Source organism: Zalophus californianus, chromosome 2 (genome assembly GCF_009762305.2).
Source record: "Zalophus californianus isolate mZalCal1 chromosome 2, mZalCal1.pri.v2, whole genome shotgun sequence".
Lineage (NCBI taxonomy): Eukaryota > Metazoa > Chordata > Mammalia > Carnivora > Otariidae > Zalophus > Zalophus californianus.
In genome coordinates this window covers 90,357,530-90,382,774 of record NC_045596.1, presented here as the reverse complement: position 1 = coordinate 90,382,774, position 25,245 = coordinate 90,357,530, and the positions used below count along the sequence as shown (strand labels likewise).

General features: G+C 38.9%; 1 protein-coding gene across 2 annotated transcripts in view; it reads right to left on the bottom strand.

Annotated features, from left to right (window-relative positions):
• Positions 1-11,756: 11,756 nt before the first annotated feature.
• EGF (epidermal growth factor) overlaps positions 11,757-25,245 on the bottom strand; it is a 95,351-nt gene continuing 81,862 nt past the window's right edge. The window contains exons 20-24 of one of the 2 annotated variants that reach the window (XM_027600458.2): positions 24,967-25,111; positions 20,085-20,249; positions 18,778-18,895; positions 15,427-15,532; positions 11,757-12,872 (exon numbers count right to left, since the gene is read on the bottom strand). In XM_027600458.2, the coding sequence (XP_027456259.1) occupies positions 12,631-12,872; positions 15,427-15,532; positions 18,778-18,895; positions 20,085-20,249; positions 24,967-25,111 (776 nt within the window). In that variant the 3' untranslated portion in view covers positions 11,757-12,630. The remainder of the gene's footprint in view (positions 12,873-15,426; positions 15,533-18,777; positions 18,896-20,084; positions 20,250-24,966; positions 25,112-25,245) is intronic. The other variant, XM_027600459.2, reaches the window with a different exon arrangement.

The window sequence follows — 25,245 nt, the reverse complement described above, 5'->3', positions numbered from 1 at the left end:
CCAGGTCATGGTCCCAGGGTCCTGGGATCAAGGCCCACATCGGGCTCCCTGCTCGGCGGGAAGCCTGCTTCTCCCTCTCCCACTCCCTCCACTTGTGTCCCCTCTCTCACTGTCTCTCTCTCTCTGTCCAATAAACAAATAAAATCTTAAAAAAAAAAAAAAGAAAAAAATTAGATCTTGCATAACTTCAGGAGGAGCTGGGAAAATAGGGTCCAGACTGGTAATTTAGAGGATCAGAGGACAATCACTGATGAGCACTCCTGATGCAATGAGATGAATGGATAAGGTAAAGTTTGCAGAAAAATCTACAAAGCCAGGTGCTCTCACCTTCTTAAGTGGGAGCATGAAGCAGAGCTGGTGCAGAGGTTAATGGAAGACTTTTGCATCTGTGGCGAGTGGTGGCTTGGGATCACTGATGTGCATTAGACCCAACAGTCAAGGAAAAGAGATGAACACCAAGTAAGGGAGAGGGAGAACAGTCTGCAACCTGACAGCAATCACCACGGGGAAGAGTGAGACCTAGTGGCACTGACCAATTCTATCACACAAACACACAGAAATAAAATTCTGGAAAACAGTTCCAGTTGACCAAGTTGACACAATGCAAAGATACCAAATATTTAAAGTTTATATTTTCCTTGTGGAAGATTTTTAAATTTTTAAATTTCTTTGATGGGTTTAGGATTATTCAGGTTTTCTGTTTCTTTCTCTGTCAGTTTCAGTAAGCTGATTTTTTTTTTTTAAGCAATTGTCCATTGGCTTAAATTTGAAATTTTATTGTCAGAAAGTCATTCATACTATTCTCTTGCTTTTTAAATTGCTACCACACCTGTAGTTTTATGCCCTTTTCATCCATAATATTAGTTGTTCATTCTCTCTTCTTCTTTTGATTAATATTGTTGTATATTTGTTAAACTTTTTCAAACAACTCACTTTTGGTTCTTTTGATCCTTTCTTATAATTTTTTTCCTATTTCAGTAATTTCTCCTCTTAACTAAATGAAATCTTTGCTTATACTTTCTTTGGATTTATTCTGCTTTTCTTTTTTAACTTCTTCAGTGGGTGCTTCTTAGCTCATTAATTTTCTTTTTTTCCTTTATAAGGATAAGGATATATCCTTTATAGGATATAATTCCAATAAAATTCCCCTTCAATTCCAGTTTAGTTATATACCATTCATTGTGGTATATAGAATTTTCACAGTTGTTCAGTTCTATGTATTTTCTAATTTCCATTATGATTTCTTCTTTGGCCCATAAGTTATTAGGAAATGTTTTTGTAATTTACAAACATTTTAATTATCAATTTATTATTAACCCTAACTTAATTTCATTACAATCAGAGAATATGGTCTATATCACCATATTCATGTGGTCCCCAGAAACTTATTGAAGCTACATTATGGACTAGCACAAACATATTAATTTCCATGAAGTTACATGTGCACCATATATATCCAATTCTAATTACTGTATTTTAAAGTCTTCTATGTCCTTACTAATTTTTCTGTCTCCCAAGTTTATTAATTACCAAGAGTAGTATGGTAAAATCTACTGTGATGCTATTTTCTTCAATACTTCTGATAAATTGTCAATTTTTTGCTTTATATACTCGAGGATGTGTATTATGTGCATATGATTTTACAATTGTAATATATTTCTGGAAAAATAAACATTTTATCATTATGAAGTAATTTATCTCTAGTAATATATTTTATTATTCATCTTCAATTTTCTTCAACTTTGGATACGATCTTTAAGAACAAGTAAAAAGAAAAAAATATCTGCTCCACTAACTTTTTTAGATTGGATGTGAGAATTAATGAGGGCAAATAAGATAAGGAATACAAGAATTAGAAGTCACAATGCAAATGTAAGATATAATTCTGGAGAAAAATATTTTAATTCCACAGATTCAAAGACGTTTTGATAGTGCAAACTATCATACATACCCACATCTATAAGACTAGGTAGGCTTAAATGGGCTTTAGGTATAAATGGTTTAAAAGCTCAATCATAGCCCAGTCATTGCCATACTTCTTTTAGGTGGTATTTCCTTACCATTGAGGCAACAGATGGAAATACTAATAAAAGCAGGTGATGATAGTGAAAAATTTTTGAAAGTTGCTGTTGACAGAGATCAAGTGGTTCTAGAACTCTAATTATATACTTGCTTACCTATGATTAGAAGCCACCACCTATGTCTTTTGTGCTGCTGTCTGAAAATCTAACAAATTAATACATATTTAAAACTAATGTCCACATTTGACAGTGTATTTCTACTTGGCTTAACAGCTGCCAACAAATGCTAGAGAAATATCTCCCTAGAATATATAGACAAAGGGGTTATTCTCATAACACACGGGATATTTAATTACTATTTGAATTATGAAAGTAAACTGAGATTTTCAGAAGCCTTATGAGGTTTCTCAAAAACCTCTCTGCTTATAAGCATCTTGCCTTTAAAAAAATAGATAAAAACAAAAACAAAAAAATAATTTTCCCAGCTCTACCTGGACATAGATAAACTGTACAATGTTATCTCATACTAATATAGTCATAATTAATGCTCTTTATCCAATGCATAAAACTTGATGAATAAACGACCAACATATCCCAAACATATATGTCTAAAGTAGTCATTTTAATGTAAAAATGAAATTGAATGTTTAACCTGTCTTGATATTTGTGTACAATGCCTCTTGAAATTCTGACCCAGGTGTTTAGGGCTCTGCTCTTAGCCCCGTCTTCATGTGCCACTTGCCTGGATTAGAAATAGTACAAACAAGTTTACCATACTATAAGCTAATACTGTTGAAACAGTGGTCTCGAGAAGAAGCAAAATAATAACAATAATAATATAGTTTAATTTTGTGACAAGCATTAATGGTAAGCACCGTGCATGCATTATTTCACTTCAAAGCCCAACAATCCTATGGCAACAGTAATGTTATTCTCCCCATTGTGGAGATGAGGAAATTGAAGTTTAGAGAGATTAAGTAGTTTGAACAAGGTTACAAAGCTAGTAAACTCCAGCCCTGTGGACTTCAGAGACCATCTTTTTAACCACTACATCATGTATTGTCATTATATACATAATGACATCACCTCGTCTATTTGGAATTGATGTATCTGTAAGCTAATAATGCAGCTGCAAACAGTAAGGAAAAAATAAAAGGATGCAACATGCCAAAAGTCTAAGAGCTAAAATTTATATACTTAGGAAATATTTGTAAACTTGCCTTCAATATACATTTATTATTTTTTTCTTTAAATTTTTATTGTTATGTTAATCACCATATTTATACATTTATTCTTACATTATTTACAATGCTAACTTGCTTGGCTATCTGAACACCACATTTACAAAACAGAAGCAACAAGGAAGGTGGGATGAGGAGCTTGCATGGAAGGTAATTGATGGAGGCATGAGGGCTGGCAGCTTATAAGTATGTAAATAATGTACAATGGACAATTAAGCAATTGTCCATTGGCTTAAATTTGAAATTTTATTGTCAGAAAGTCATTCATACTATTCTCTTACTTTTTAAATTGCTACCACACCTGTAGTTTTATGCCCTTTTCATCCATAATATTAGTTGTTCATTCTCTCTTCTTCTTTTGATTAATATTGTAAAGTAATGTAAATAATGTAATGTAAAAGTAATGTAAATAATAGGTTAAAATGTTTGGACTCAAGATTTAAGAACCTTTAATATACAGTAAAGGAGCTCTGATCATCACAAAATGATAGCACTTTATTATGGCTGATATGTAATGAAGCTCTTATTTTATCAAGAAATGTATACTTATGCTCAACACGTTTTTGTTTTGTTTTTTAAAGATTTTATTTATTTATTTGCCAGAGAGAGAGACAGAGAGAGAGAGAGAGCACAAGCATGGGGAGCAGCAGGCAGAAGGAGAAGCAGGTTCTCTGCTGGGCAGGGAGCCCAATGTGGAACTTGATCCCAGGACACTGGGATCATGACCTGATCCCAAGGCAGACACTTAACTGACTGAGCCATCCAGGTGTCCCTTATGCTCAACGTGTTTTATACAATGATAGATATACTTATGCTCAACATGTTTTATATAATGATAGAGAAGGAGTTATCCTAGACTGATAAAAGAACATTGGTATTTAAAGCAGTAAGGCCTACAGTATCTCAATACCTTGGAAATAGTAATAATACCTTAGTGTGTATTGGTGCTTGCTGGGACTTAAGTTGTTTTCACACAAAGAATGTTTCATTTTAGAGCTAAAGAAACCGAGGTGCAAACATTTAACTCACTATCCAAAATGACTCCCTAAAGGTTCTGAATGATAAGTTTTACTATACTTTCATTATTTTGGCAGATGAATGGTATAAACTAAAAATAAGAACCCAAATAAATCAAGCATTAATTTGGGATTTATAGCTCTTCATTTAGAATACATCTTGGCAACTGGTTGGAAGATGGCAGTGGAATAGGAGGACCCGAGGCTCTCCCCGTCCCACAAATACAATTAGATAACTATGAAATCATCCTAAATACCCCAGAAATGAACCAGAAGACAGCTAAACACAACTCAACGTAGAAGAAGAGGCCACACTGAAGAAGGTAGGAAGTGTGGAGATGGGCTTGGGAGAGAAATGGATCACAGCACTGCTGGAGGTGGGGAGCATGATCATAGAGAAGGATGAAAGACAGATTAGTAGACAGGGGAGCACACAGGGAAAAGGAATCCCCATAGCAATTGGCTTGGAAATTAAGAGGGGCCAAATTTCATGGGTTCTTGCAACCAGTGGGGGTTAGTTTGGAGTTTTAAAGGTCAGCATGCTTGGCTCTGGGAGAGCTTGGAGGGCACTGAGGCTGCTATTGGAGAAAAGGCCGGCAAACAGCCCAGAAAACACACAGTATGGAAACAGTGATCTGAAGCTCACCTGAGGCACACAGTGGGAGGTTATTCACTCATCTCAGAGCACATCCCAGAGAGACATTCATGGAGAGACTGCTCTGGGAACAAAGAAACTGGCAGTGCCATGTCCCTCTCTCACCCCTCAGCATAAACACAGAGCCACCTGTGGGAACCAGCACAGCACCAACACTCACTACCTAACTTGCTTACCACCATGCCTCACCTCCCTGCACTCCACTGGAACTGCCCCTGTCATGTTTGCCTCAGTCCCAGCACAGCAGGCCCCCTCCCCCAGAAGACCAGCCCAAAGCCCTGTTCAAACCATCTCCTGACCTGGAGTTTTGCAGAGCCTTGGTTCTGGTGGTGGTGGTGACAGGGCTCATTTCACAAACAGACCAGCGCACACCTGGCTAAAACACAGCACCTTCAGGCTGGGGACCAAATACTGCCCATAACAGGCAAAGAGAGCTGCTGCAGATGACTGGCCTGAAGGACAAAGTGGCCAGGACAAAACAGCAGAGCATGTGCAGCACACTTTGGAGACACTCCTGGAAGCACCAGGCCCTAGGAAGCAGGGGCCACTACATGGCAGGGCACTACAGGATCTCTTCTTCATAAGGCCATTACCCTCAAGAATAGGAGAGGTGGTTGACTTTCCTAAAACATAGCAACAGGCACAGAGACTTAGACAAAATGAGAAGACAGAGAAATCTGTCCCAAATGAAAGAACAGGACAAGGCCATGGCCAGAGATCTAAGTGAAACAGGTATAAGTAACATGCCTGATAGAGAATTTAAAGTAATGATCATAAGGATACTCACTAGACTTCAGATAAGAGTCGAAGACATGAGTGAGACCCTTAACGTAGGGAATAAGGAATAACATAGCAGAGATAAAGGGCTCAATAAACAAAATGAGAAATGTGCCTGATGGAATGAACAGCAGGCTGGAAGAAACAGAGGAATGTAGAAACATCTAACATGCAAATGGATGTCAAAAGAAAGTGGGAGTAGCAATACTTATATCGCACAAAGTAGACTTTAAAACAAAGACTGTAACAAGAGACAAAGCAGGATACTACATAATAATAAAGGGAACAATCCAAGAAGATATAACAATTGTAAATATTTATGTACCTAACATGGGAGCACCCAAATACACAAAACGGTTAATAACAAACATACAGGAACTAATCGATAATGATACAATAATAGTAGGGGAAATTTAACACCCCACTCACATCAATGGACAGATCATCTAAACAGAAAATCAACAAGGAAACTGTGGCTTTGAATGACACACTGGAACAGATGGATTTAACAGATATATTCAGAACATTCCATCCTAAAAGAGCAGAATACACATTCTTTTCAAGTGCACATGGAACATTCTCCAGAATAGATCACATATCATCAGCCCACAAAACAAGCCTCAACAAATTCAGAAGACTGAAGTCATTCCATGCATATTTTCTGACCACAAGGCTATGAAACTAGAAGTCAACCACAAGAAAAAAATCTGGAATACCACAAATACATGGAAGTTAAATAACATGCTACTAAACAACGAATGGGTCAACCAGGAAATAAAAGAAATTAAAAAGCACATGGAAACAAATGAAAATGAAAACACAATGGACAAAATCTCTGGGATGCAGAAAAAGCAGCTCTAAGAGGGAAGTTTATAGCAAGACAGGCCTACCTCAAAAAGCAAGAAGAATCTCAAATAAACAACCTAACCTTACATCTAAAGAAGCTAGAAAAAGAATACAAACAAAACCTAAAACAAGCAGAAGGAAGGAAATAATAACTATTAGAGCAGAAATAAATGATATAGAAACTTAAAAAAAAACAATAGAGCAGATCAATGAAACCAGGAGCTGGTTCTTTGAAAACATCAGTAAAATTGATAAACCTCTAGGCAGACTTATCAAGAAAAAAGAGAAAGGACTCAAATAAATAAAATCACAAATGAGAGAAGAGAAATAATAACCAACTCCACAGAAATACAATTATAAGAGAATATTAGGAAAAACTATATACCAACAAATTGGACAAGCTAGAAGAAATGGACAAATTCCTAGAAACATATAAACCACCAAAACAGAAACAAGAAGAAAATTTGGATAGACCAATTGCCAACAATGAAACTGAAGCAATAATTAAAAAAACTCCCAACAAACAAAAGTCCAGGACCAGATGGCTTCACAGGCATAATATACCGAACATTTAAAGAAGGGTTAATACCTATTCTTCTCAAACTACTCCAAAAAATAGAAAAGGAAGGAAAACTTCCAAATTCACTCTGTGAGATCAGCATTACCCTGATACCAAAACCAAATAAAGACATCACTTAAAAAGAGAACTACAGGCCAATATCCCTGATGAATACAGACGCAAAAATTCTCAACAAAATACTAGCAAACTGAATCTAACAATACATTTAAAAAATCATTAACCAGGATCATGTGGGATTTATTCCTTGGTGCAAGGGTGGTTCAATATTCGCAAATCAATCAATGTGACACACCATATCAGTAAGAGAAAGGATAAGAACCATATGATCATTTCAATAGATGCAAAAAAAGCATTTGACAAAGTATAACATCCATATAAAAGCCCTCAATAAGTAGGATTAGAGAGAGCATACCTCAACGTAATAAAGGCCATATATGAAAAACCCACAAACATCATCCTTAATGGGAAAGAACTGAGAGCCTCTCCCCTAAGGTCAAGAGAAGGCTGTCCACTCTCACCACTTTTATTCAACATAGTACTGGAAGTTCTAGACATGGAAATAAGACAACAAAAAGAAACAAAAGGCATCCAAATCTATAAGGAAGAAGTAAAACTTTCACTATTTGCAGATGACATGATACATTATATAGAAAACCTGAAAGACTCCACCAAAAACCTGCTAGAACTGATAAACGAAGCCAGTAAAGTTGCAGGATACAAAATCAATGTACAGAAATCTGTTGCATTTCTATACACTAATAATGAAGTAGCAGAAAGAGAAATTAAGAAAACAGTCCCATTTACAATTGCACCAAAAATAATAAGATACTTAGGAATAAACCTAACCAAAGAGGTGAAAGACCTGTACTCTTAAAACTATAAAACACTGAATGAAAGTTGAAAGAAACTGAAGATGACACAAAGAAATGGAAAGATATTCCATGCTCATGGATTGGAAGAAAAATATTGTTAAAATGTCTATACTACCCAAAGCAATCTATACATTTAATGCAAATGTATTTTTTTCATCAAAATACCAACAGCATTTTTCACAGAGGTAGAACAAACCATCCTAAAATTTGTATGGAACCACAAAAGACACCGAATAGCCAAAGCAATCTTGAAAAAGAAAAGCAAAGCTGGAGGCACCACAATTCCAGACTTCAATTTACATTACAAAGCGGTAGGAATCAAAACAGTGTGGTATGGTACCAGCACAAAAATAGACACACAGATCAACAGAACAGCCCGGAAATAAACCCACAACTATTTGGTTAATTAATGTTTGACAAGGCAGGAAAGAATATCCAGTGGGAAAAGACAGTTTCTTTTTTTTTCCTAATTTTTTTTTAAAGATTTTATTTATTTATTTGACAGAGAGAGATACAGTGAGAGAGGGAACAGAAGCAAGGGGAGTGGGAGAGGGAGAAGCACGCCTCCAGCTGAGCACGGAGCCTGATGCGGGATCCCAGGACCCCGGGATCATGACCTGAGCCAAAGGCAGAGTTTAATGACTGAGCCACACAGGTGCCCCGAAAAGACAGACTCTTCAACAAATGGTGTTGGGAAAACTGGACAGCAACATGCAAAAGAATGAAATTGGACCACTTTCTTTCACCATACATAAAAATAAATTCAAAATGGATTAAAGAACTAAATATGAGACCTAAAACCATTAAAATCTTATAAAAGCCACAGGCAGTAAGATCTCTGACATTGGCTGTAGCAACTTCTTTCTAGATATGTCTCCTGAGGCAAGGGAAACAACAGCAAAAATAAACTGTTGGGACTACATCAAGATAAAAACATCTGCACAGCAAAAGAAACAATGAACAAAACTAAAAGGCCACCTATAGAATGGGAGAAGATGTTTGAAAATGACATATATGATAAGAGGTTAGTATCCAAAATACATAAAGAACTTCTAAAACTCAACATCCCAAAAACGAATAATCCATTTAAAAAACTGGGCAGAAGACATGAACAGACATTTCTCCAAAAAAAGATGTACAGATGGCCAACAGACACATGAAAAGATACTCATTATCATTTACCATCAGGGAAATGCAAATCAAAACTACAATGAGATACCACCTCACACCTGTCAGAATGGCTAAAATCAGTAACACAAGAAACAACAGGTGTTGGCCAGGATGTGGAGAAAAAGGAACCCTGTGCCCTGTTGGTGGGAATGCAAACTGGTGCAGCCACTGTGGAAAATAGTACGGAGCGTCCTCAAAAAGCTCAAAATAGAACTACCCTACAATCCAGCAATTACACTACTAGGGATTTACCCAAGAATACAAAAACATGCACCCTAATGTTTATTGCAGCATTATTTAATAATGGCCACACTATGTAAGCAGTCCAATCGTCCATCAACTGATGAGTGGATAAAGAAGATATGGTATATATATATATATATATATATATATATATATATATATATATATACACAATGGAATATTATTCAGCCATAAAAAGAATGAAATCTTACCATTTGCAACAACATGGATGGAGCTAGAGAGTATAACGCTAAGTGAAATAAGTCAGTTAGAGAAAGACAAATGCCATATTTTTCTCATATGCGGAATTTAAGAAACAAAACAAACAAGCACAGGGAAAAAAACAAAGAAAGGCAGACTAAGAAGCGGACTCTTAACTATGGAGAACGAAGAGATGGTTACCAGAGGGGAGGTGGGTGAGGGAATGGGTAACATAGGTGATGGGGATTAGGAAGGCACTTGTGATGAGCACTGGGTGTTGTATGGAAGTGTTGAATCACTATATTGTACCCCTGAAACTAACATAACACTGCATGTTAACTAATTGAAATTAAAATAAAAACTTAAAAAAAAGAAGAAGAATGCATCCTGAAGGCTTATTTGTGGAGTGCAGCACATCTTAATTTTCTTCTGGCCCATCAGAAACTGAATTATGTCAGAAGGGCCAAATATTCCCTGTAGAGGGGGAAAAAAAATATGACCACCAGCTAGGAAATTTTCCTGTATTATAATTTAGATGCCTCTGTTTCAGATGTGTCCACGATTAACATGATACTAAATGTCTGCTACGTATTTTCCTACAGAGCTCTGTTGTGGCTAGCATATGGCCACTAGCTATAGACATCCTACGAAGTTCTAAATGGGAAAGGATCCTCTGCCTCAGGCATGTCTAACTTTGAAGAGCTGAGGTTGAAACAATGCATAGAACTAGGGTTTCTCATTTAAAGACTTAAAAAAAGAAAGAAAAAGTAAAACAAAGCAAAACATAACAATACCTTGCCTGTCACAGCTACTTAAAACGACTAGGTATTTTCCTTTTCTCCCAAAATTATTTTTAAGGATTTATTATTTAGTGCTTTTAACACATTTTCGAATTATTACACAATAATCATTTATTCACATGAAGAGGACATGAGCTGGAAATCAAGGCTAATATGTGGAACTGGTTTTAAAAGAATACAGTGTCCTAAGCCTTCATCAGATGCTAGAAAAGAGGTCTGAATGCTCATTTTATATGTAGTAGGCAACATGTAGTCAAATAGAATCACAAATAGGCATTGTGCCCAACGAGACCATGAGAGTTAGGAAATAAAAATATTCAGTCTGGAAAAAATGCAAATCAAACATCTCCGATGAAAATGCTCTCTTCTAAAAATAAATTTTTAAAGGAGGATATTTCTAGTAGAAACGTGGAAGCACAAGAAAGGAAGCTATCTCTTCACGGTGACTTGTTGATACAGAACGCAAAGGATGTTTTTCTTTAATCTGACTGGGGAGCCAGTGTTAGAGCCTGGTTTGGGATTTAACATGGTCCCAATGTATGAGGTATCAGATTCATTGAAAGTCTTGAAGGAAACAGGGATTATCTGGTTCAAAGATAATGTTACATTCTGAGCTACTGCGGTCTCATGTCATCTCTTTAATTACCATTGAAATTCTAAAAGAAAGAGGTAACAAAGTTTTTAAAAAATTGTATCATCTACACCCTGAAAGCTTCAGAAATACTCACTTTGGGGAGGAGAAAAAAGATTCACACTTCAGAATATAATTTCCCCATAGTTGGGAATGTTCTGAGTATTGTTTTCTGAGGTCATTCCATTCATTAGAAAAAAAAATAGGTCTTCCGATCCTTCAGGGTATCGACTGTCAAAGCAAAACTTTATACAGAATACAGAAAAATCTGTGTTTGTATAAATCTGGGAAAGGGGTCATAGTGAATAATTAAATAAGTTATCCTCCTTACCACTAAATCTTTACCAAAATTTCTAAGTATCTACTTGAAGAGAGGTGCTTCAATTCCTTTTTATGCTGACTTCTGGTCTAACAAAGTCTAAGGAGTTGAAGAAAAATGCAAGAAAAGATAAGCAAAGGGACTAGTTGATGCATAAACTGAATAATCCAAAGGCCCAAACAGTCTACACTTACTGTATTAGGTTGTATAATTTGTAATAACAACATCTTAGCTACAAGAATAAGATTTAATTAGAACACCTTAGGAAGTTTTACTTTATAAAGTTACAACAATAGATTTCAAAATTATTTTTAGAAATGTAACAATAGGAAGCTTTGACAATCACTTTGGCTAATCACTTTCATTCAAGTCTCATATTCCTTAAACTATCATTTCTTCCTTAACCAAGAATACAAGAAAATGTTTGTTTTATGGTGATTTTATTTAAATAATTAGAAGAGATCGATTATTCAAAATGAAAATAAACCTGGAAATTTGCTTCCAATCTCATATTTGAAAGTAAGTAAAAATTCTGTGCCAACACATGAAAGGCAAATTTACCATTTCTTTCATTAAAAAAAAATTCCGTGGGGAAAGGATAGTAATGCTTGAGAAACACTGACGTCTCTTGGGTAATTTTTTTAAAATAAAATGTTTTCATTCAAAGATTTTAAAATAGAAAAAATAAGCCAACTAATTCTGAAGAAATCAGGTTCTAAGTTAATACATTTTTTGGTTAATTTATCAAAATTCATTCTGTGAAATTACCAGCATGGACCACACCAGTGATAGGTTAAATGCCCACAATGTATCATACCAGCAATTTTAAGTCTAATCATCTTATGAGATTGAGCTCAATGTTCTGTCCGGATAAAAGGAATTCCCTTATAACTGAGCAGACCGGTATGGTGGACTGCTTTCACCCAATTTCTTCTGGGGCTGCAGAGAAAAACGTACCTATCTATATTGACTATTGAAGACAACACAGTTTACAAAGTAATACTGTGCTTTGGTTTCTAATGAGTTACCTAGTGATTCTCCCAGTTACTCTTACTTGAAAATCTGCAACGGGACTGCTTGAAGGAAGAAACAAAAGAATGACTACCTACTTGTCTCCAGGACCCTGAGTGGGTGATCAGTTGCAGAGATTTGGGAACCCAAATCTGTATTTTCCCTCTACTTTTGGAAATGAAGTATTACCGTCTATCGGTACAGTTTATCCTTTTTGACCTTCCTTTTAATTTCAGTTTTCACCGAGTCAGCTTCTTGTGGTGTGGTGGCTCTGGGGCCCTTTGTTGCAATAAGGGTTAGCTGATGGGAGAGAATGTGGCTTCTCAACCCCCAAAGCAATGGGCTGTGCCCCACAGGAGGGGAGAGAAGAACTCTGCTTCATTGCCTGGGGACCAGAGCCTCTGTCACTGGGTGGTGGAGTGCGGCAGCCTTGCTCTGTGCCCACATACATCTGGGCTTCATCTCTCCATGACAGCCGTTGCGCTGAGCCTATACAAGAGGAAAAAGAAACTTGAGGATTCACATCATTCACAATGTCCAGCAAGAGAGGCCCTAATAATAGTGACTGGAGAATAGGCCTGAAAGCTGAGACACAGAATGAATCCATTCTCAGACTATCTGGACCCAATTTCTAAAAAGTTAGTCTTGGTTGGATGAGATGATTCAAAGGCTATGCTACCCGACACTCCTCTTTGACTTTCTCTGCGCACTTCTCTCCCCTTCTGGGAGACTTGAGGTTTTCGATGCACTTGTATGCCTATTCCCTAGCATGGTACTCTGCCCATAGCATGATGCTAACTTAACCTGCACCAACTCATGTTGGCTGAGGTCAGTGAATATGGTTCCATGGATCCACCACTAGTACAGCCTGGGTTTTAATGGGTTTTCCAGGAGCAGCGAAGGAATTGGCTCAGAGCCAATTTCGATCTTTTATCTCATTCTCCATTCCCTTTCCCTACTTTAGATCTCTTCATGCACTTTCACCTCGTGCATTTTATGAGACAGCTGGCCATGACTGGGGGGTTTGTGATCACTCAAACTGGGAGACAGTTTTATGAATGGCCCACAGAGAGTGAGTCAAACTATAATAGAGTGAGCAAAAAGGGAGATATTCTAATTTTTTCCCGTGTACTCAGCTAATCAAGTCCTTAGTTATTTTCTGAGTTTAACCACACCTTGGTCAAATCATTGTGCTACTGATTAACTGTTAAAATTATATGTATCTCTACATTTAGTTACTTTTGTAACAAAGAATTATGGGCTTTTAGCTCTTCAAGAAAAACTAATATATAACTATAAGATATTCTATTACTTTCTAATAATGTCAGTATTAACAACAAAACCCAAGCAACTTGTGAAAATGCCAAACGTCTTCATTATGAAGGTAACAACACTGGGAACAGTTTATATATAAAACTATATTTATTGTTGTTTTAATTTTCAATTCTTTAGTGTACCTTAATATCCAAGGCCTTCGTCAAAGAAAAAAACGTTCTACTGAATTTGGGTTACATGGCAATGCACACACGAGACAGATGTAGAATGAGCTTTTCAAAACAAGAATCCTACATTCTCTCTATAAGGAAATCTGAAGAGAAGAGTAAGGTAACAAGCATATTTACAAAGGGCAAACATCAGAAAATACAAGCAGAGCTGAAGCCCCTCTCAGCAGAGAAACCGTTTTTTGTTTTCTTAAGATTTTATTTATTTATTTGACAGAGAGAGAGACAGTGAGAGAGGGAACATAAGCAGGGGGAGTGGGAGAGGGAGAAGCAGGCTTCCCACGGAGCAGGGAGCCTGATGCAGGGCTCGATCCCAGGACCTTGGGATCATGACCTGAGCTGAAGGCAGATGCTTAACCGACTGAGCCAGCCAGGCATCCCAAGAAACAGTTTTTTGTTGGTTCCAAGTTTCTCTGAAACTTTCTTTAAAAAAAAAAAAAGATTTTATTTATTTATTTGACAGAGAGAGACACAGTGAGAGAGGGAACATAAGCAGGGGGAGTGGAGGTGGAAGAAGCAGGCTTCCCACAGAGAAGGCCCAATGTGGGCCTCGATCCCACGACCCTGGGATCATGACCTGAGCCGAAGGCAGATGCTTAACAACTGAGCCACTCAGGTGCCCTCTTTGAACCTTTTTTTTTTTTTTTAGTTGACACAGAGAGAGAGACAGCCAGAGAGGGAACACAAGCAGGGGGAGTGGGAGAGGGAGAAGCAGACTTCCCGCTGAGCAGGGAGCCCGATGTGGGGCTCGATCCCAGGACCCTGGGATTATGACCTGAGCTGAAGGCAGACACTTAACAACTGAACCACTCAGGCACCCCATCTTTGAAACTTTCTAACCACTTATGATGCAAAACGTGCTCAACCTTGTCCTCTGAGTTATGAAATAAAACTGACATCTGAGCCCCAGGCCCAGGATGTTTATCATCATGTAACTCTCGGCAAAAGTATTATGTTAATAGGTATCTAATTCCATTTCCACATGATGCAGATTGAGTCCCAGAGCAGCCCGAGAACCCAGGTTGATTATATGGACCTTCTCCCAGTAGCTTGCACAGACTTCACAGATGACCAGGCATCTGGCTGAGGGCCAGCCCCTGATAAGATGTGAATGCTCCCAAATCCCCAGGGGGACCCCCAGATCAACTTAAATTCACAGGAACCTTCCTACTAGAACACAGAACATATTTTCTTAGGGCCATTTACAATTTCACCAGAACTATACCTACAGCTGCCAGTACAGATCCCAAACCCCAAGAATGACCCCCAAACCCAACCAAATTCAAAAGAGAGAGTCACTCATTGTGTGCTTGCTCAAAGTGATCCAGCAGACTGGTATGTGACCAGAGTTTTGAGTGAACATGGTAACCTCATACAAGATAAGAATCCAATCCAAATACAGTTCTCTAAGGCTCCATGGCATTTCAATACAGCCCAGCTGCTCACATGGCTTATACATGGTTTAACTATTGTGTCTGTGCTTCCATGAGACCTTCCCACTTGGGAAAACATTCAGGATCCAGGTAAAGATAGCCACTCACCTGGCTCCGGAGAGGAGAGCTGGCTGACATCTGCTGCCTCACCATCCTTAAGGGCCACAGGTTGACTTCCATTCCTGAGATTTGGGTGTTCCTTTAGCACCACAAACTACAGAGAACACAAGGGAGGGAAAGAGAGTGAGGACATTGCCATAATTCATCAATTATCTCAACATACATGAAACCAGGATCTATGGCTTCATTATGTTCATCGTATGGAAGGTGAAAGCTGAAAGAAAGGCCCTGGCAAATTTCTCTCTCTTGCTAATGAAAGATTCAGTTTTCAGTTAGGAGCCTTACGTCGATGAAGGCAACTAGGCACTACCAATACCTTTACTGAAGAATCTGCTCTAATTCTGGAATCCCAGGTGTTGGGTCATGGGTCCCAAGGGTCCTACTGTTTTACTTTAAGCAATCCAAGAGTGCCCGAGTGTTGTAAGCATTGCCCAAAGACCAGACAAAGAAGACCTCATATACGTATGCGCTCCAACTTTTCAAATATGTGTGTGTGTGTCTAGTTAATAAAATTCATTTAAAGGTGCTACCAAGTTCTGAGTAATTTGGGGTCATTAATGGGTAATAATAACTAATAGGAGAACTACTATTTTTCAGGGATCCACCAAATGCTTTTTCAGGGCGCCTGGGTGGCTCAGTTGGTTAGGCAACTGCCTTCGGCTCAGGTCATGATCCTGAAGTCCCGGGATCAAGTCCCGCATCGGGCTCCCTGCTCGGCGAGGGGCCTGCTTCTCCCTCTGACCCTGCCCGCTCTCATGTACTCTCTCTCGCTCTCTCATTCTCACTCTCTCAAAATAAATAAATAAATCTTTAAAAAAAACCACACACACACAAATGCTTTTTCATAGTTGAACACCTTGGGTACAAGAATTCTAAAAGGCAGGCCCAGAATGATTCAGCATTTCTCTTTGGTCAAAAAAAAATTATTTTTGTCCTTATTATATTACCCACAATTGATTGGGCACTTGCCATGCAGGCTGACCAGAGTCCACTGGCTCACATTCGCACTAGATAGATTTGATACTAAAATAGATCAATGAAAAAAAGAATAGATCAATGCTGTAAGTTATCTCATGCCCTAGGACAAAGAGTGCAATTTGCAAAGTCCTCCCTCACCAATCAGTGACCCAGCAGAGGGACTGCCCCAAGATTTTAGCTGATCGTGCTCTCTGTTGGTTCAGAAATGGGCCCTCCACAGGAGGAGCCCATAACTCAGAAATACAATAAGGAAAAGGGAATAGGGGAAAAAAAAAAAAACAAAAAACACCTCCCTGCTCATATTTCTCTTTGAGAAAAGTGTAGGAAGAATAACGACTGGAGTCAATTAGGGAGAGAAATGTTGGCGAATCCCATGAACATGTGTTTTCATTTTCTTATTTTGCACAGAGCTAATTATCCTTCACTGCTTTCTCTTCGTTAATGGTCTCCCTGCAGCAACATGTTGCCAAATCAATACACGACCCACTGTTTCAGGGCACATACCCATTATTTCTGACTAAAGTCAAAATCCAGCCCTCTGCACTGCAAATTTCCCAGCCACATGTTTTCCTGCCAGAAAAACATAGGTCCTAGAATTCTGGGCTGAGGTGGGGAAGGCAGCTGATGGAACCAGATTCGGTTCTGCTGCTTCTCCTGCTAGTTCAGATGCTCACATCTCTCCCACTCCCACTGCTCTCTGCAGCAGTGGCTGGTGTGAATGACAATTATGGTGGATGGTTATGATGGCGAGGGGGATGGAGCTCAGCAGACCAAGGCCTCTTACCACAGCTTTGAGCCAATAAGCTGCTAATGACAGTGGCCAAATGTTTTGATTTTTTTTTAACTAGATACAGATTGTTTCTCCCTCCTTTCCAGGATTTCAATACCATGAATTAAACTTGCTACCCAAAACCTGAATGAAACACCATATAGACCGACAGGTGCAATATACGTCATTTAGAAGTCCACAGTCATGAGGGCTCAAAGAACTGAGGACCTTCTGTAGCTAAGTCCACCCAGGAGCACACATTTATGGAATCCGAAGATACAGAAGGGATCTCAGAGGTCATCTAATCCAAACCCATCAGTGTCCTGAAGAGGAAACAGGAGTTCAGTGACTTGCTGAAGATTAAGACAGCCAATTAGGGGGCGCCTGGGTGGTTCAGTTGGTTAACCATCTGCCTTCTACTCAGGTCATGATCCTGGGGTCCTGGGATCGAGCCCCGCATCAGGCTCCCTGCTCAGTGGGGAGTCTGCTTCTCCCTCTCCCTCTGCTGCTCCCCCTGCTTGTGCTCTCTCTCTCTCTCTTTGACAAATAAATAAATAAAATATGTATTTTTTAAAAAGACGGCCAATTAGTAGGAGGTTCAGGCTAGATTTCACATTTCTTATTTGATTTTTGTATTTTAAGTATTTGTAGTTTAAGTCTCAGCCAGAAAAGTATACACTGAATGCCTCTAAGAGGCAGGATCTGCGATCCCCGATTAGGTAGAAGCATGGCCACAGGGAAGCTCCTCTCTGGGAAAGCAAAGTGAGTGGAGGCAGGGGATGGGGACGTGGTGCAGGGAGGAGAGAAATGTTGCCTCTACTCCTCCAAAACATCTTCCTAATAAACTTTTCCCTATTCACCCACAGGTTTCAATCCCCTATGGATCTGCCATACATTCCAGCCTCTTCTGCAATTCATGCCACACATAATACCAGCAGTACACACTGAACTACTCAAGTTGTCACTGACAGGTGTCTGGAAATGGAAATTCCAACAGTTTCAAGGGAGCTTAGCCTAGCCCAAGCTCGCCCTATATGGTTTCAAGATCAGTTACTGAAGTGGGTAATTTATGAAGCATTTTGAACTTCACAATCTCTGTGCTTTTTGGAAAATGTATAGGTTTGCCAGATAAAATACAAGACACCTAGCTAAATTTGAATTTAAATTTCAACATTCACTGTAAGTATGAATTTAACGAGGGAGTCTGTATTTTTATTTGCTACATCTGGCAACTATTTTGCTGTTGAAATTTGGGATTTAAAATGTATGTGAAGAAAAGAAATCTTTTTTTTTAAGAAAAGAAATCTTAAGAAAATTAGAGCATCAACTATATTTCAATAAAGTGAGTTAATAAACAAACACAATAAATAAAATAATAAACAAACATAAAGGGGGGAAAAAAAGAAAGAGAGGTAGAGCATAATCTTGGGCTTTTAAGGCATCCATTTGAAAGAGACTACCTAAAAACTGGGAAAGGCTTTTCACATAACCCATAAGAAGCTACAGGATAGAAAAAAGAGAGAGAGAGAGAGAAAATGAACTGGGATCCATATGAAGTCAATTTCTTGCTTCATGTACTTTGGTCACATTACCCAGGGCTGGGGACATGAGGCCATCCCGGCCTCGCCGTCTGTAGGCCTGCTACTGCAAACTTCTCTGCTCGACTCTTCATCTGGATTCTTTAAATTTTTTGATGGCAGCTTCTTAGTCCTGCAATAAAGCCAAAATGTGAGACAATTTCAAAACAAAACACAACTAGTAGCCCACTCAGTGATGGTCAGGGACGACTGCTTTTGCTACTGAGATGTAGGTACTTAAAATGAGAAGAAATGTTAAGAAAACTAGGAGCATAACTTTAGGTTTTCTAAGGCATTCTTTTCTGCAGAACTTCCCAGATACTTCGCTTTTTCCAAGGTTCCATGAGGCCTGGGCTCCTCCCACTAGTTTGGTGCCCCCTCCTGCTCAAAGGCATTAGACGCACACAGAGAGGAGGACCCAAGAGAATACTATCTCAGAGTTGCCAAGCTAGGAAATAGGATAGGTCTCTTGCCTCCAAACCTAGCTTTATAAATACTTATTTGTTTCACAAACACAAAGCACAAAGTCTATAGAAGGCATGGTGTCATGCACTGAGGGGAAGGGCAGTAAAGGGAGGATTTTCATCTGCAGACGGTGGTACTGGTATTCCCTACATTCCCAGAGAACTGGGGCCATTAGTTAAGTGGGTCATAGGCTATTCAGGATTAAATTAGGTAATTCTACAAAGTTCCCTTCTGCCCAAAAGTATTATGGCTCAATAATGTTGTACAGCACAAACTATAACAGTACACACAACGCCTTTCGACACTGATGATAGGGGAAGATCAAGTCTTTTGCAAGAAAATGGAAAATGATCCCCTCACCTCAATGTAGTATTATTTTTTTAATTAAATGTATATTTTTGCTCCACCGTTTTTAACTTTTACCTTGAAATTACTGAAAACACAAACCCCAAGGACCTTCCAAGTGAGGGAAAGTACTGATTCTCTTGAACAGAAGTTAATACTTTGTGGGAAATTGACTGAGTGGAAGGCAGCCGCGCAAAATGAACTATGCAGCCTATGCGGGGGGGGGGGGGGGGGGAAGCAGGTGATGCATAAGAGAAAAAAAAGTGGAATATAAAAATGCATTATGCTCAGTAACAACCCCATAAACGATGTAGATATACTGACAAGGGCTGTAAAACCACTGATGCTTTAGAGCTGTGAAATCCTCAGCCATTTCTTGTTTTCTTTTACTCTTATTCCCCCTTTTAAACAAATGTAGCAAGTGTGTAGAAAAAGTTCATCTCGAGGAGGCAGGCGTTCCCTTGGGAGGTGCTAGAGAGAGGTTGAAAGTGCCAACAGAAAGACAAGGTCACCTGTAGCAGTGAGCCCCCCACAGCCCCAGCAGCAGCAGCAGGATGAGCCCCACCACGCCGATGGCCACCACGGTGACTTGCTGCTGCCTCCCCTGGCCAACGTGGCGCAGTTCCCATTTCAAGTCTCGGTGCTGACATCGCTCCCCGACGTAGCCAAAGACACAGCTGTAACAACACACAACAGAGGTCAGCGCTAAGCCCTGGCCAAAAACCGCTTATATATTTTCAGATTCGATATCCGGCTGTCTTTCACCCTCTGCATTTCCAGACTCAGCTCTTTAGAAGCATATGGAAAATCCATCAGGGGTCAGTTGAAAACACTCTGATTTACAAGTTAATGCAGCATGGACTTCCCCCTGTGGTCTGTTTGCCCTGGGATTGATGAGGGATTATTTGCATACCGCCTCTATAAGGCATTGCAGAACATTGATTAAAGATCAGCTTCTGTTAGGCTAAAATCCTGAGGAGCTACCTCTAAGACCAACACAAAGCAACTCTGCCCTAAGAGCCAAGAGAGTTTTTGAACAAATGTTTGGCCAGATAGCAGAGTATAGGTCAAAGGAAGGAAGAATTTGAAGGCAGAGTCCTTTACTGGAGACCAGGCTTATAAAAGCGTGCGTGTAGTCTCTGAACAGGAAGTATAGCTTTGTCAGCCAAGGAAATAAAAAATCACCACTGGCCCAAGAGAAAAAGTCTCAGTGGCGACACGTGAACATTTGTGTACTTTCCTCAAGGGAGAAAAAACTAAATGGAAGAAAAGGGGCTTTCATGGTGTTTCATTAGTGAAACCCCTAACTAGCATTACCAGCCACGACCACACGCTGCAAACACGTAGATAAAAGTAAATGAAACAATGCTGCCATCTACTGGGAATGTATACTTCCAGAAATTACGGGATCTTGGGTACAACTGTATTCTACTACTCGTCACAGGAGCATAAACTTCAAAAATAACCTATGAAGCATTTTGAGCTGCTCACTTGTTAGGAATTTCCTTCCCGCTCAGCGCTGGGTCAACTATCTATCCGCACCTCATTCCAAAAGGACCTGAAGGAATGAATGCCCAGGGAATTGATACTCGTCCTCCCGGTGGGAAGAAACAGCACGGAAAAAGCATGAGATGAAGCTGCAGAAGATCTAGATCCTAGTCCCAGTTCTACCTTGAGATGGTCATAAGAGCATTGGAAAGTCACTTTAAGAGAGAAGAAGAATGAAACTAGCATTTAAGCACGCTATGTATCTGACTGACACTGTGCTAGGCACTTTTACCCATTTTACTTTCAATAGCAGATTCCCATTTTACAGATGAGAAAAGTGAGGCTCAAAGCAGTTAAGTAATTTGTTCCAGGTCATACAGCTGGTGAATGGCAGGGATTTTGTTGGTTGGTTGGTTGGTTGGTTGGTTGGTTGAATATAGCTGACACACAATGTTACATTCGTTTCAGGAGTACAATGTAACAATTTGACAAGTTTATACATTATGCTCTGCCCACCACAAGTGTAGCTGCCCTCTGTCCCCATAGATCACTATTACAATATCACTGACTATACCCCTTGTGCTGTGCCTTTATTCCCATGACTTATTCATTCCAAAACTGGAAGCCTGTTTCTCCCACTCCCTTTCACCTGTTTTGCCAATCTCCCCACCCCAACCCCTCTGGCACCCATCAGTTTGTTCTCTGTATTTACAAGTCTGATTCTGCCTCTTGCCTCTTATTTGTTTATTCATTTTTTAAGCTTCCATATAGAAGTGAAATTATATGGTATTTCTTTCTCAGTCTGACTTATTTCACTTATCCTAATATACTCTAGGTCCATCCATGTTGTCTCAAATGGCACATCTCATCCTTTTTGTGGCTGCATAATATTCCATCACACACACACACACACACACACACACACACCATCTTCCTTATCCATTCATGTATCAGTGGACACTTCAGTTGCTTCTATACCTAGGCTATTGTAAATGATTCTGCAATAAACATAAGGATGCACATATCTTTTTGAATTAGTGTTTTCCTTTTCTTTGGAAAAATACCCAATAGAATTATTGGATCATATGGTATTTCTATTTTTAATTTTTTGAGGAAATTCCATACAGTTTTCCACAGTGGCTGTACCAATTTATATTTCCACCAACAGTGTATGAGGGCTCCTTTTTCTCAACATCCTTGCCAATACTTGTTATTTTTTGTCTTTCTGCTTTTAGCCAGTGAATGACAGGTTTGATCCAAATGGTTTTCTGATTTCAAAGCCTGTGTTCTCTCTGCTACATTGGGCTACTTCCTAAAAGGGTTTTATGCTCTATGCACCCCTGAAAAGCTATTCTTCCAGAACGGATCATGAAAGAGATGATAGGATCTCAGTGTAGGAAGTATAAAGGACCATCAAGTTATTCCAGGCTTTCCTGGATACTGTTTTAATTCTAACTATCTTTGGTTATAGTCATTTATTACCAATGCCAAGCAGCCACTTTTAAGCTGTTGGGTGTTAATCTCAGAGACTTTGGGGTCTCAAGGAATATGCCGGTCACATGGGCAAGAGTCCTGGGGAGCAAAGGCCAGCTGTAATATTGGGGCCTCTCTGAGCCATATATGGCCCAAAGCAGTCGGCCAGCATTTCACATGGATGGGTCCCCCACTACTAGTTCTTTGGGTTATTAATTAGTTCTGTTAAACCAAGCAAAAGATTTCTAGGTTTACTTATTCAGATATATTATTCAAATCTGAGTTTATTTGGTCAAATAATTTCAAGAAATTCTGGACTGAAGAAAGGTCAACAAGACTTTTCACATTGTGGTGTACGATGATCAAGAACTGAGGGCTAGAGTATGTAGCATTTCTCAGACTGATTTGACCACACAACTCTTTTTTTATGAAACATTTCACAGCACTGGTGTTGGGGCAGCTTGGTCTAAAGAAGACCTGGCCAGAAGCATGTGGGTTGGTTCAAAGCCAAACCAGAATGAATGAGGACCTCCTCTTAGCTCAGGAGGCTTGGTCTTCTGAGATTCTCCAGACCAGGGAACCTTTGAGGAAGACATGAGGCATAGAGACTTCAGTTCTCACATCCTCTGCAGCCCAGGCAGCCAGGGGGTCTCTGTATTTAAGGGGAGCTCCCATTGCCTTTGAGCAAGGAAAGAAGAGCAGCCCTTTATAAACCTTCTCATGGTGTTAAGAACACTCTACTGAATGATGCTGAGGAAGTGTTTCTAATAAAAGTTAGAGTGGTGAGCACTCCTAGAGATGTGTTATAGAATTTTAAAAATACAAGGTGAAGTCATCGAGACAAAAGGAGGAAAGGGTTCGATGTCTGATTAAAACACATTTTTATTAAATGTAGAATTCAAAAACAAAGTTACAGTCTAGATTAATGGGACCTCTGGTGATATTTTAAATACTGCTTTTGATTAAAGGTCCTTAAATGTGAGTGTTATCTCTAGTTTAATTGTCATTTTGTAGCAACTCATGTTTAAAACATTATCAGGGAATAAGATATTTTCATCAGGATTTAATGACAGAAAGAAAAGTAGTGTACTAAAGAGTTCATAAATCATTTAATGAATTGATGCTATCAGGTCAAATGAAAATAATGTACTAAATGCAATTGTAATTGTGAAGTACCCTTCACATTATTGTAATGTCTCTTATAATCTAAAGTTAAAGTATCATCGAGAAAAACAAACCATGATCTAATAAAGTAGGACATTTATCTTCACAATTTCATTATTTAGGATAATTAGGAACCATGAACAAGAAAAAAAATTGATTCTTATTATTAAAATCAAGGATAACTATTGTGAAGATTGGATTTATCTTACGTTAGAAAATTACAGCATGCAAATATGAACATGAGGGTAGAATTCTATGAGAACTGAGTCATTTTCACTAATATTCGCGAGCATTTTTCATTACGTTTGTCTAGCTGACATGATTTATAATGCAAGGCCATTCACTTTGTCACAGAATATAACTTGTTCTTCTAACAATTTAGACTATGTTTCTGCTGATTATTATTCATAAAATAATAAAACCCTTTAAGCTTATAGCATCTATTCCTGAGGATCAGAATATTTTATCACTTCTTCCTCAGACATGGAGAAATTATCAATGAGTCAGGAGTCTAGCCATGGGGGACCTATTTATTTTTCAGGACCTATCAGTTCCCCCTGATTGACTTGAAAACACAAAATCTACTAAAAGTAAAATTTGATGCAGAACTAGATATTGCCACAAGGGAAATGTTTTCTAAGTACGGTGGGAGGACCTATAATTTCAGGTCACCCTCAAACCTACTTTTCAGTTGACTGTGCACACTGTGAAACCATCATGGGAACAAAAAAGGAACAGAGAGAAGCAAGGACTGCTTCCAGCAATTGTTACTAAGTAACAGAAGTGTAAACACCAACTATTAGAAACTGAAGAAAAACAATTTTTTTTCTAGTTTTGAAAATTGAAGGTAAGAAGTCCAGTGTGTGTATGTAACACATTTGTAAATTCAGAAACATACGGTGGATGTTCTCCACATATGCGAGAGAAAATAAAGTTTTAAGGAATTCTTCCACAAACCTAAGTTTTTCAGCCAGAACAAGAGGTTTAGGCCCCAGACCGTACCAGTAGTGACATCAAGTTACGTAAAAGGGAAAATCATCAATTCTTTAAATGTATATTTACCATTGGCAGCTTGGGGGTTGGGGGTGATACGCAGGGAGGGTGCAGTACACACACACACACACAATTTATATATGTGTGTTTATATGTTTTTCCCTAGCAAAAACCGAATTACAGAAAAAACTCCTTGATACGAATTTTATGAATTAGCCAAAAGTTATGGACTGCAATCTCATATCTCTGTGCCATCACAAAGACAGCTTGACTTACTTGCATGCGTATCTGTCAACTGCTTCGATGTACATACACACACCGTTATAGAGGCAATAGCCGTCATAGGCTGAGGGGCATTCCCGGTAACCATTTCTCACAGAATGGTGGCCATCCTCCATGAGATGAGAAGGGGACGTAGAGTCTACAAGAACCAAAAACATTACTTTTACTTTCTGAAGTGACTAGGTCTTTCAGGGGTCAATATCCAGAACTAGTCCCTGTGAACAATTTGTGATCTAGTGTCTTTTAGTGACAAGAACTCAGAAGCAACTCTAG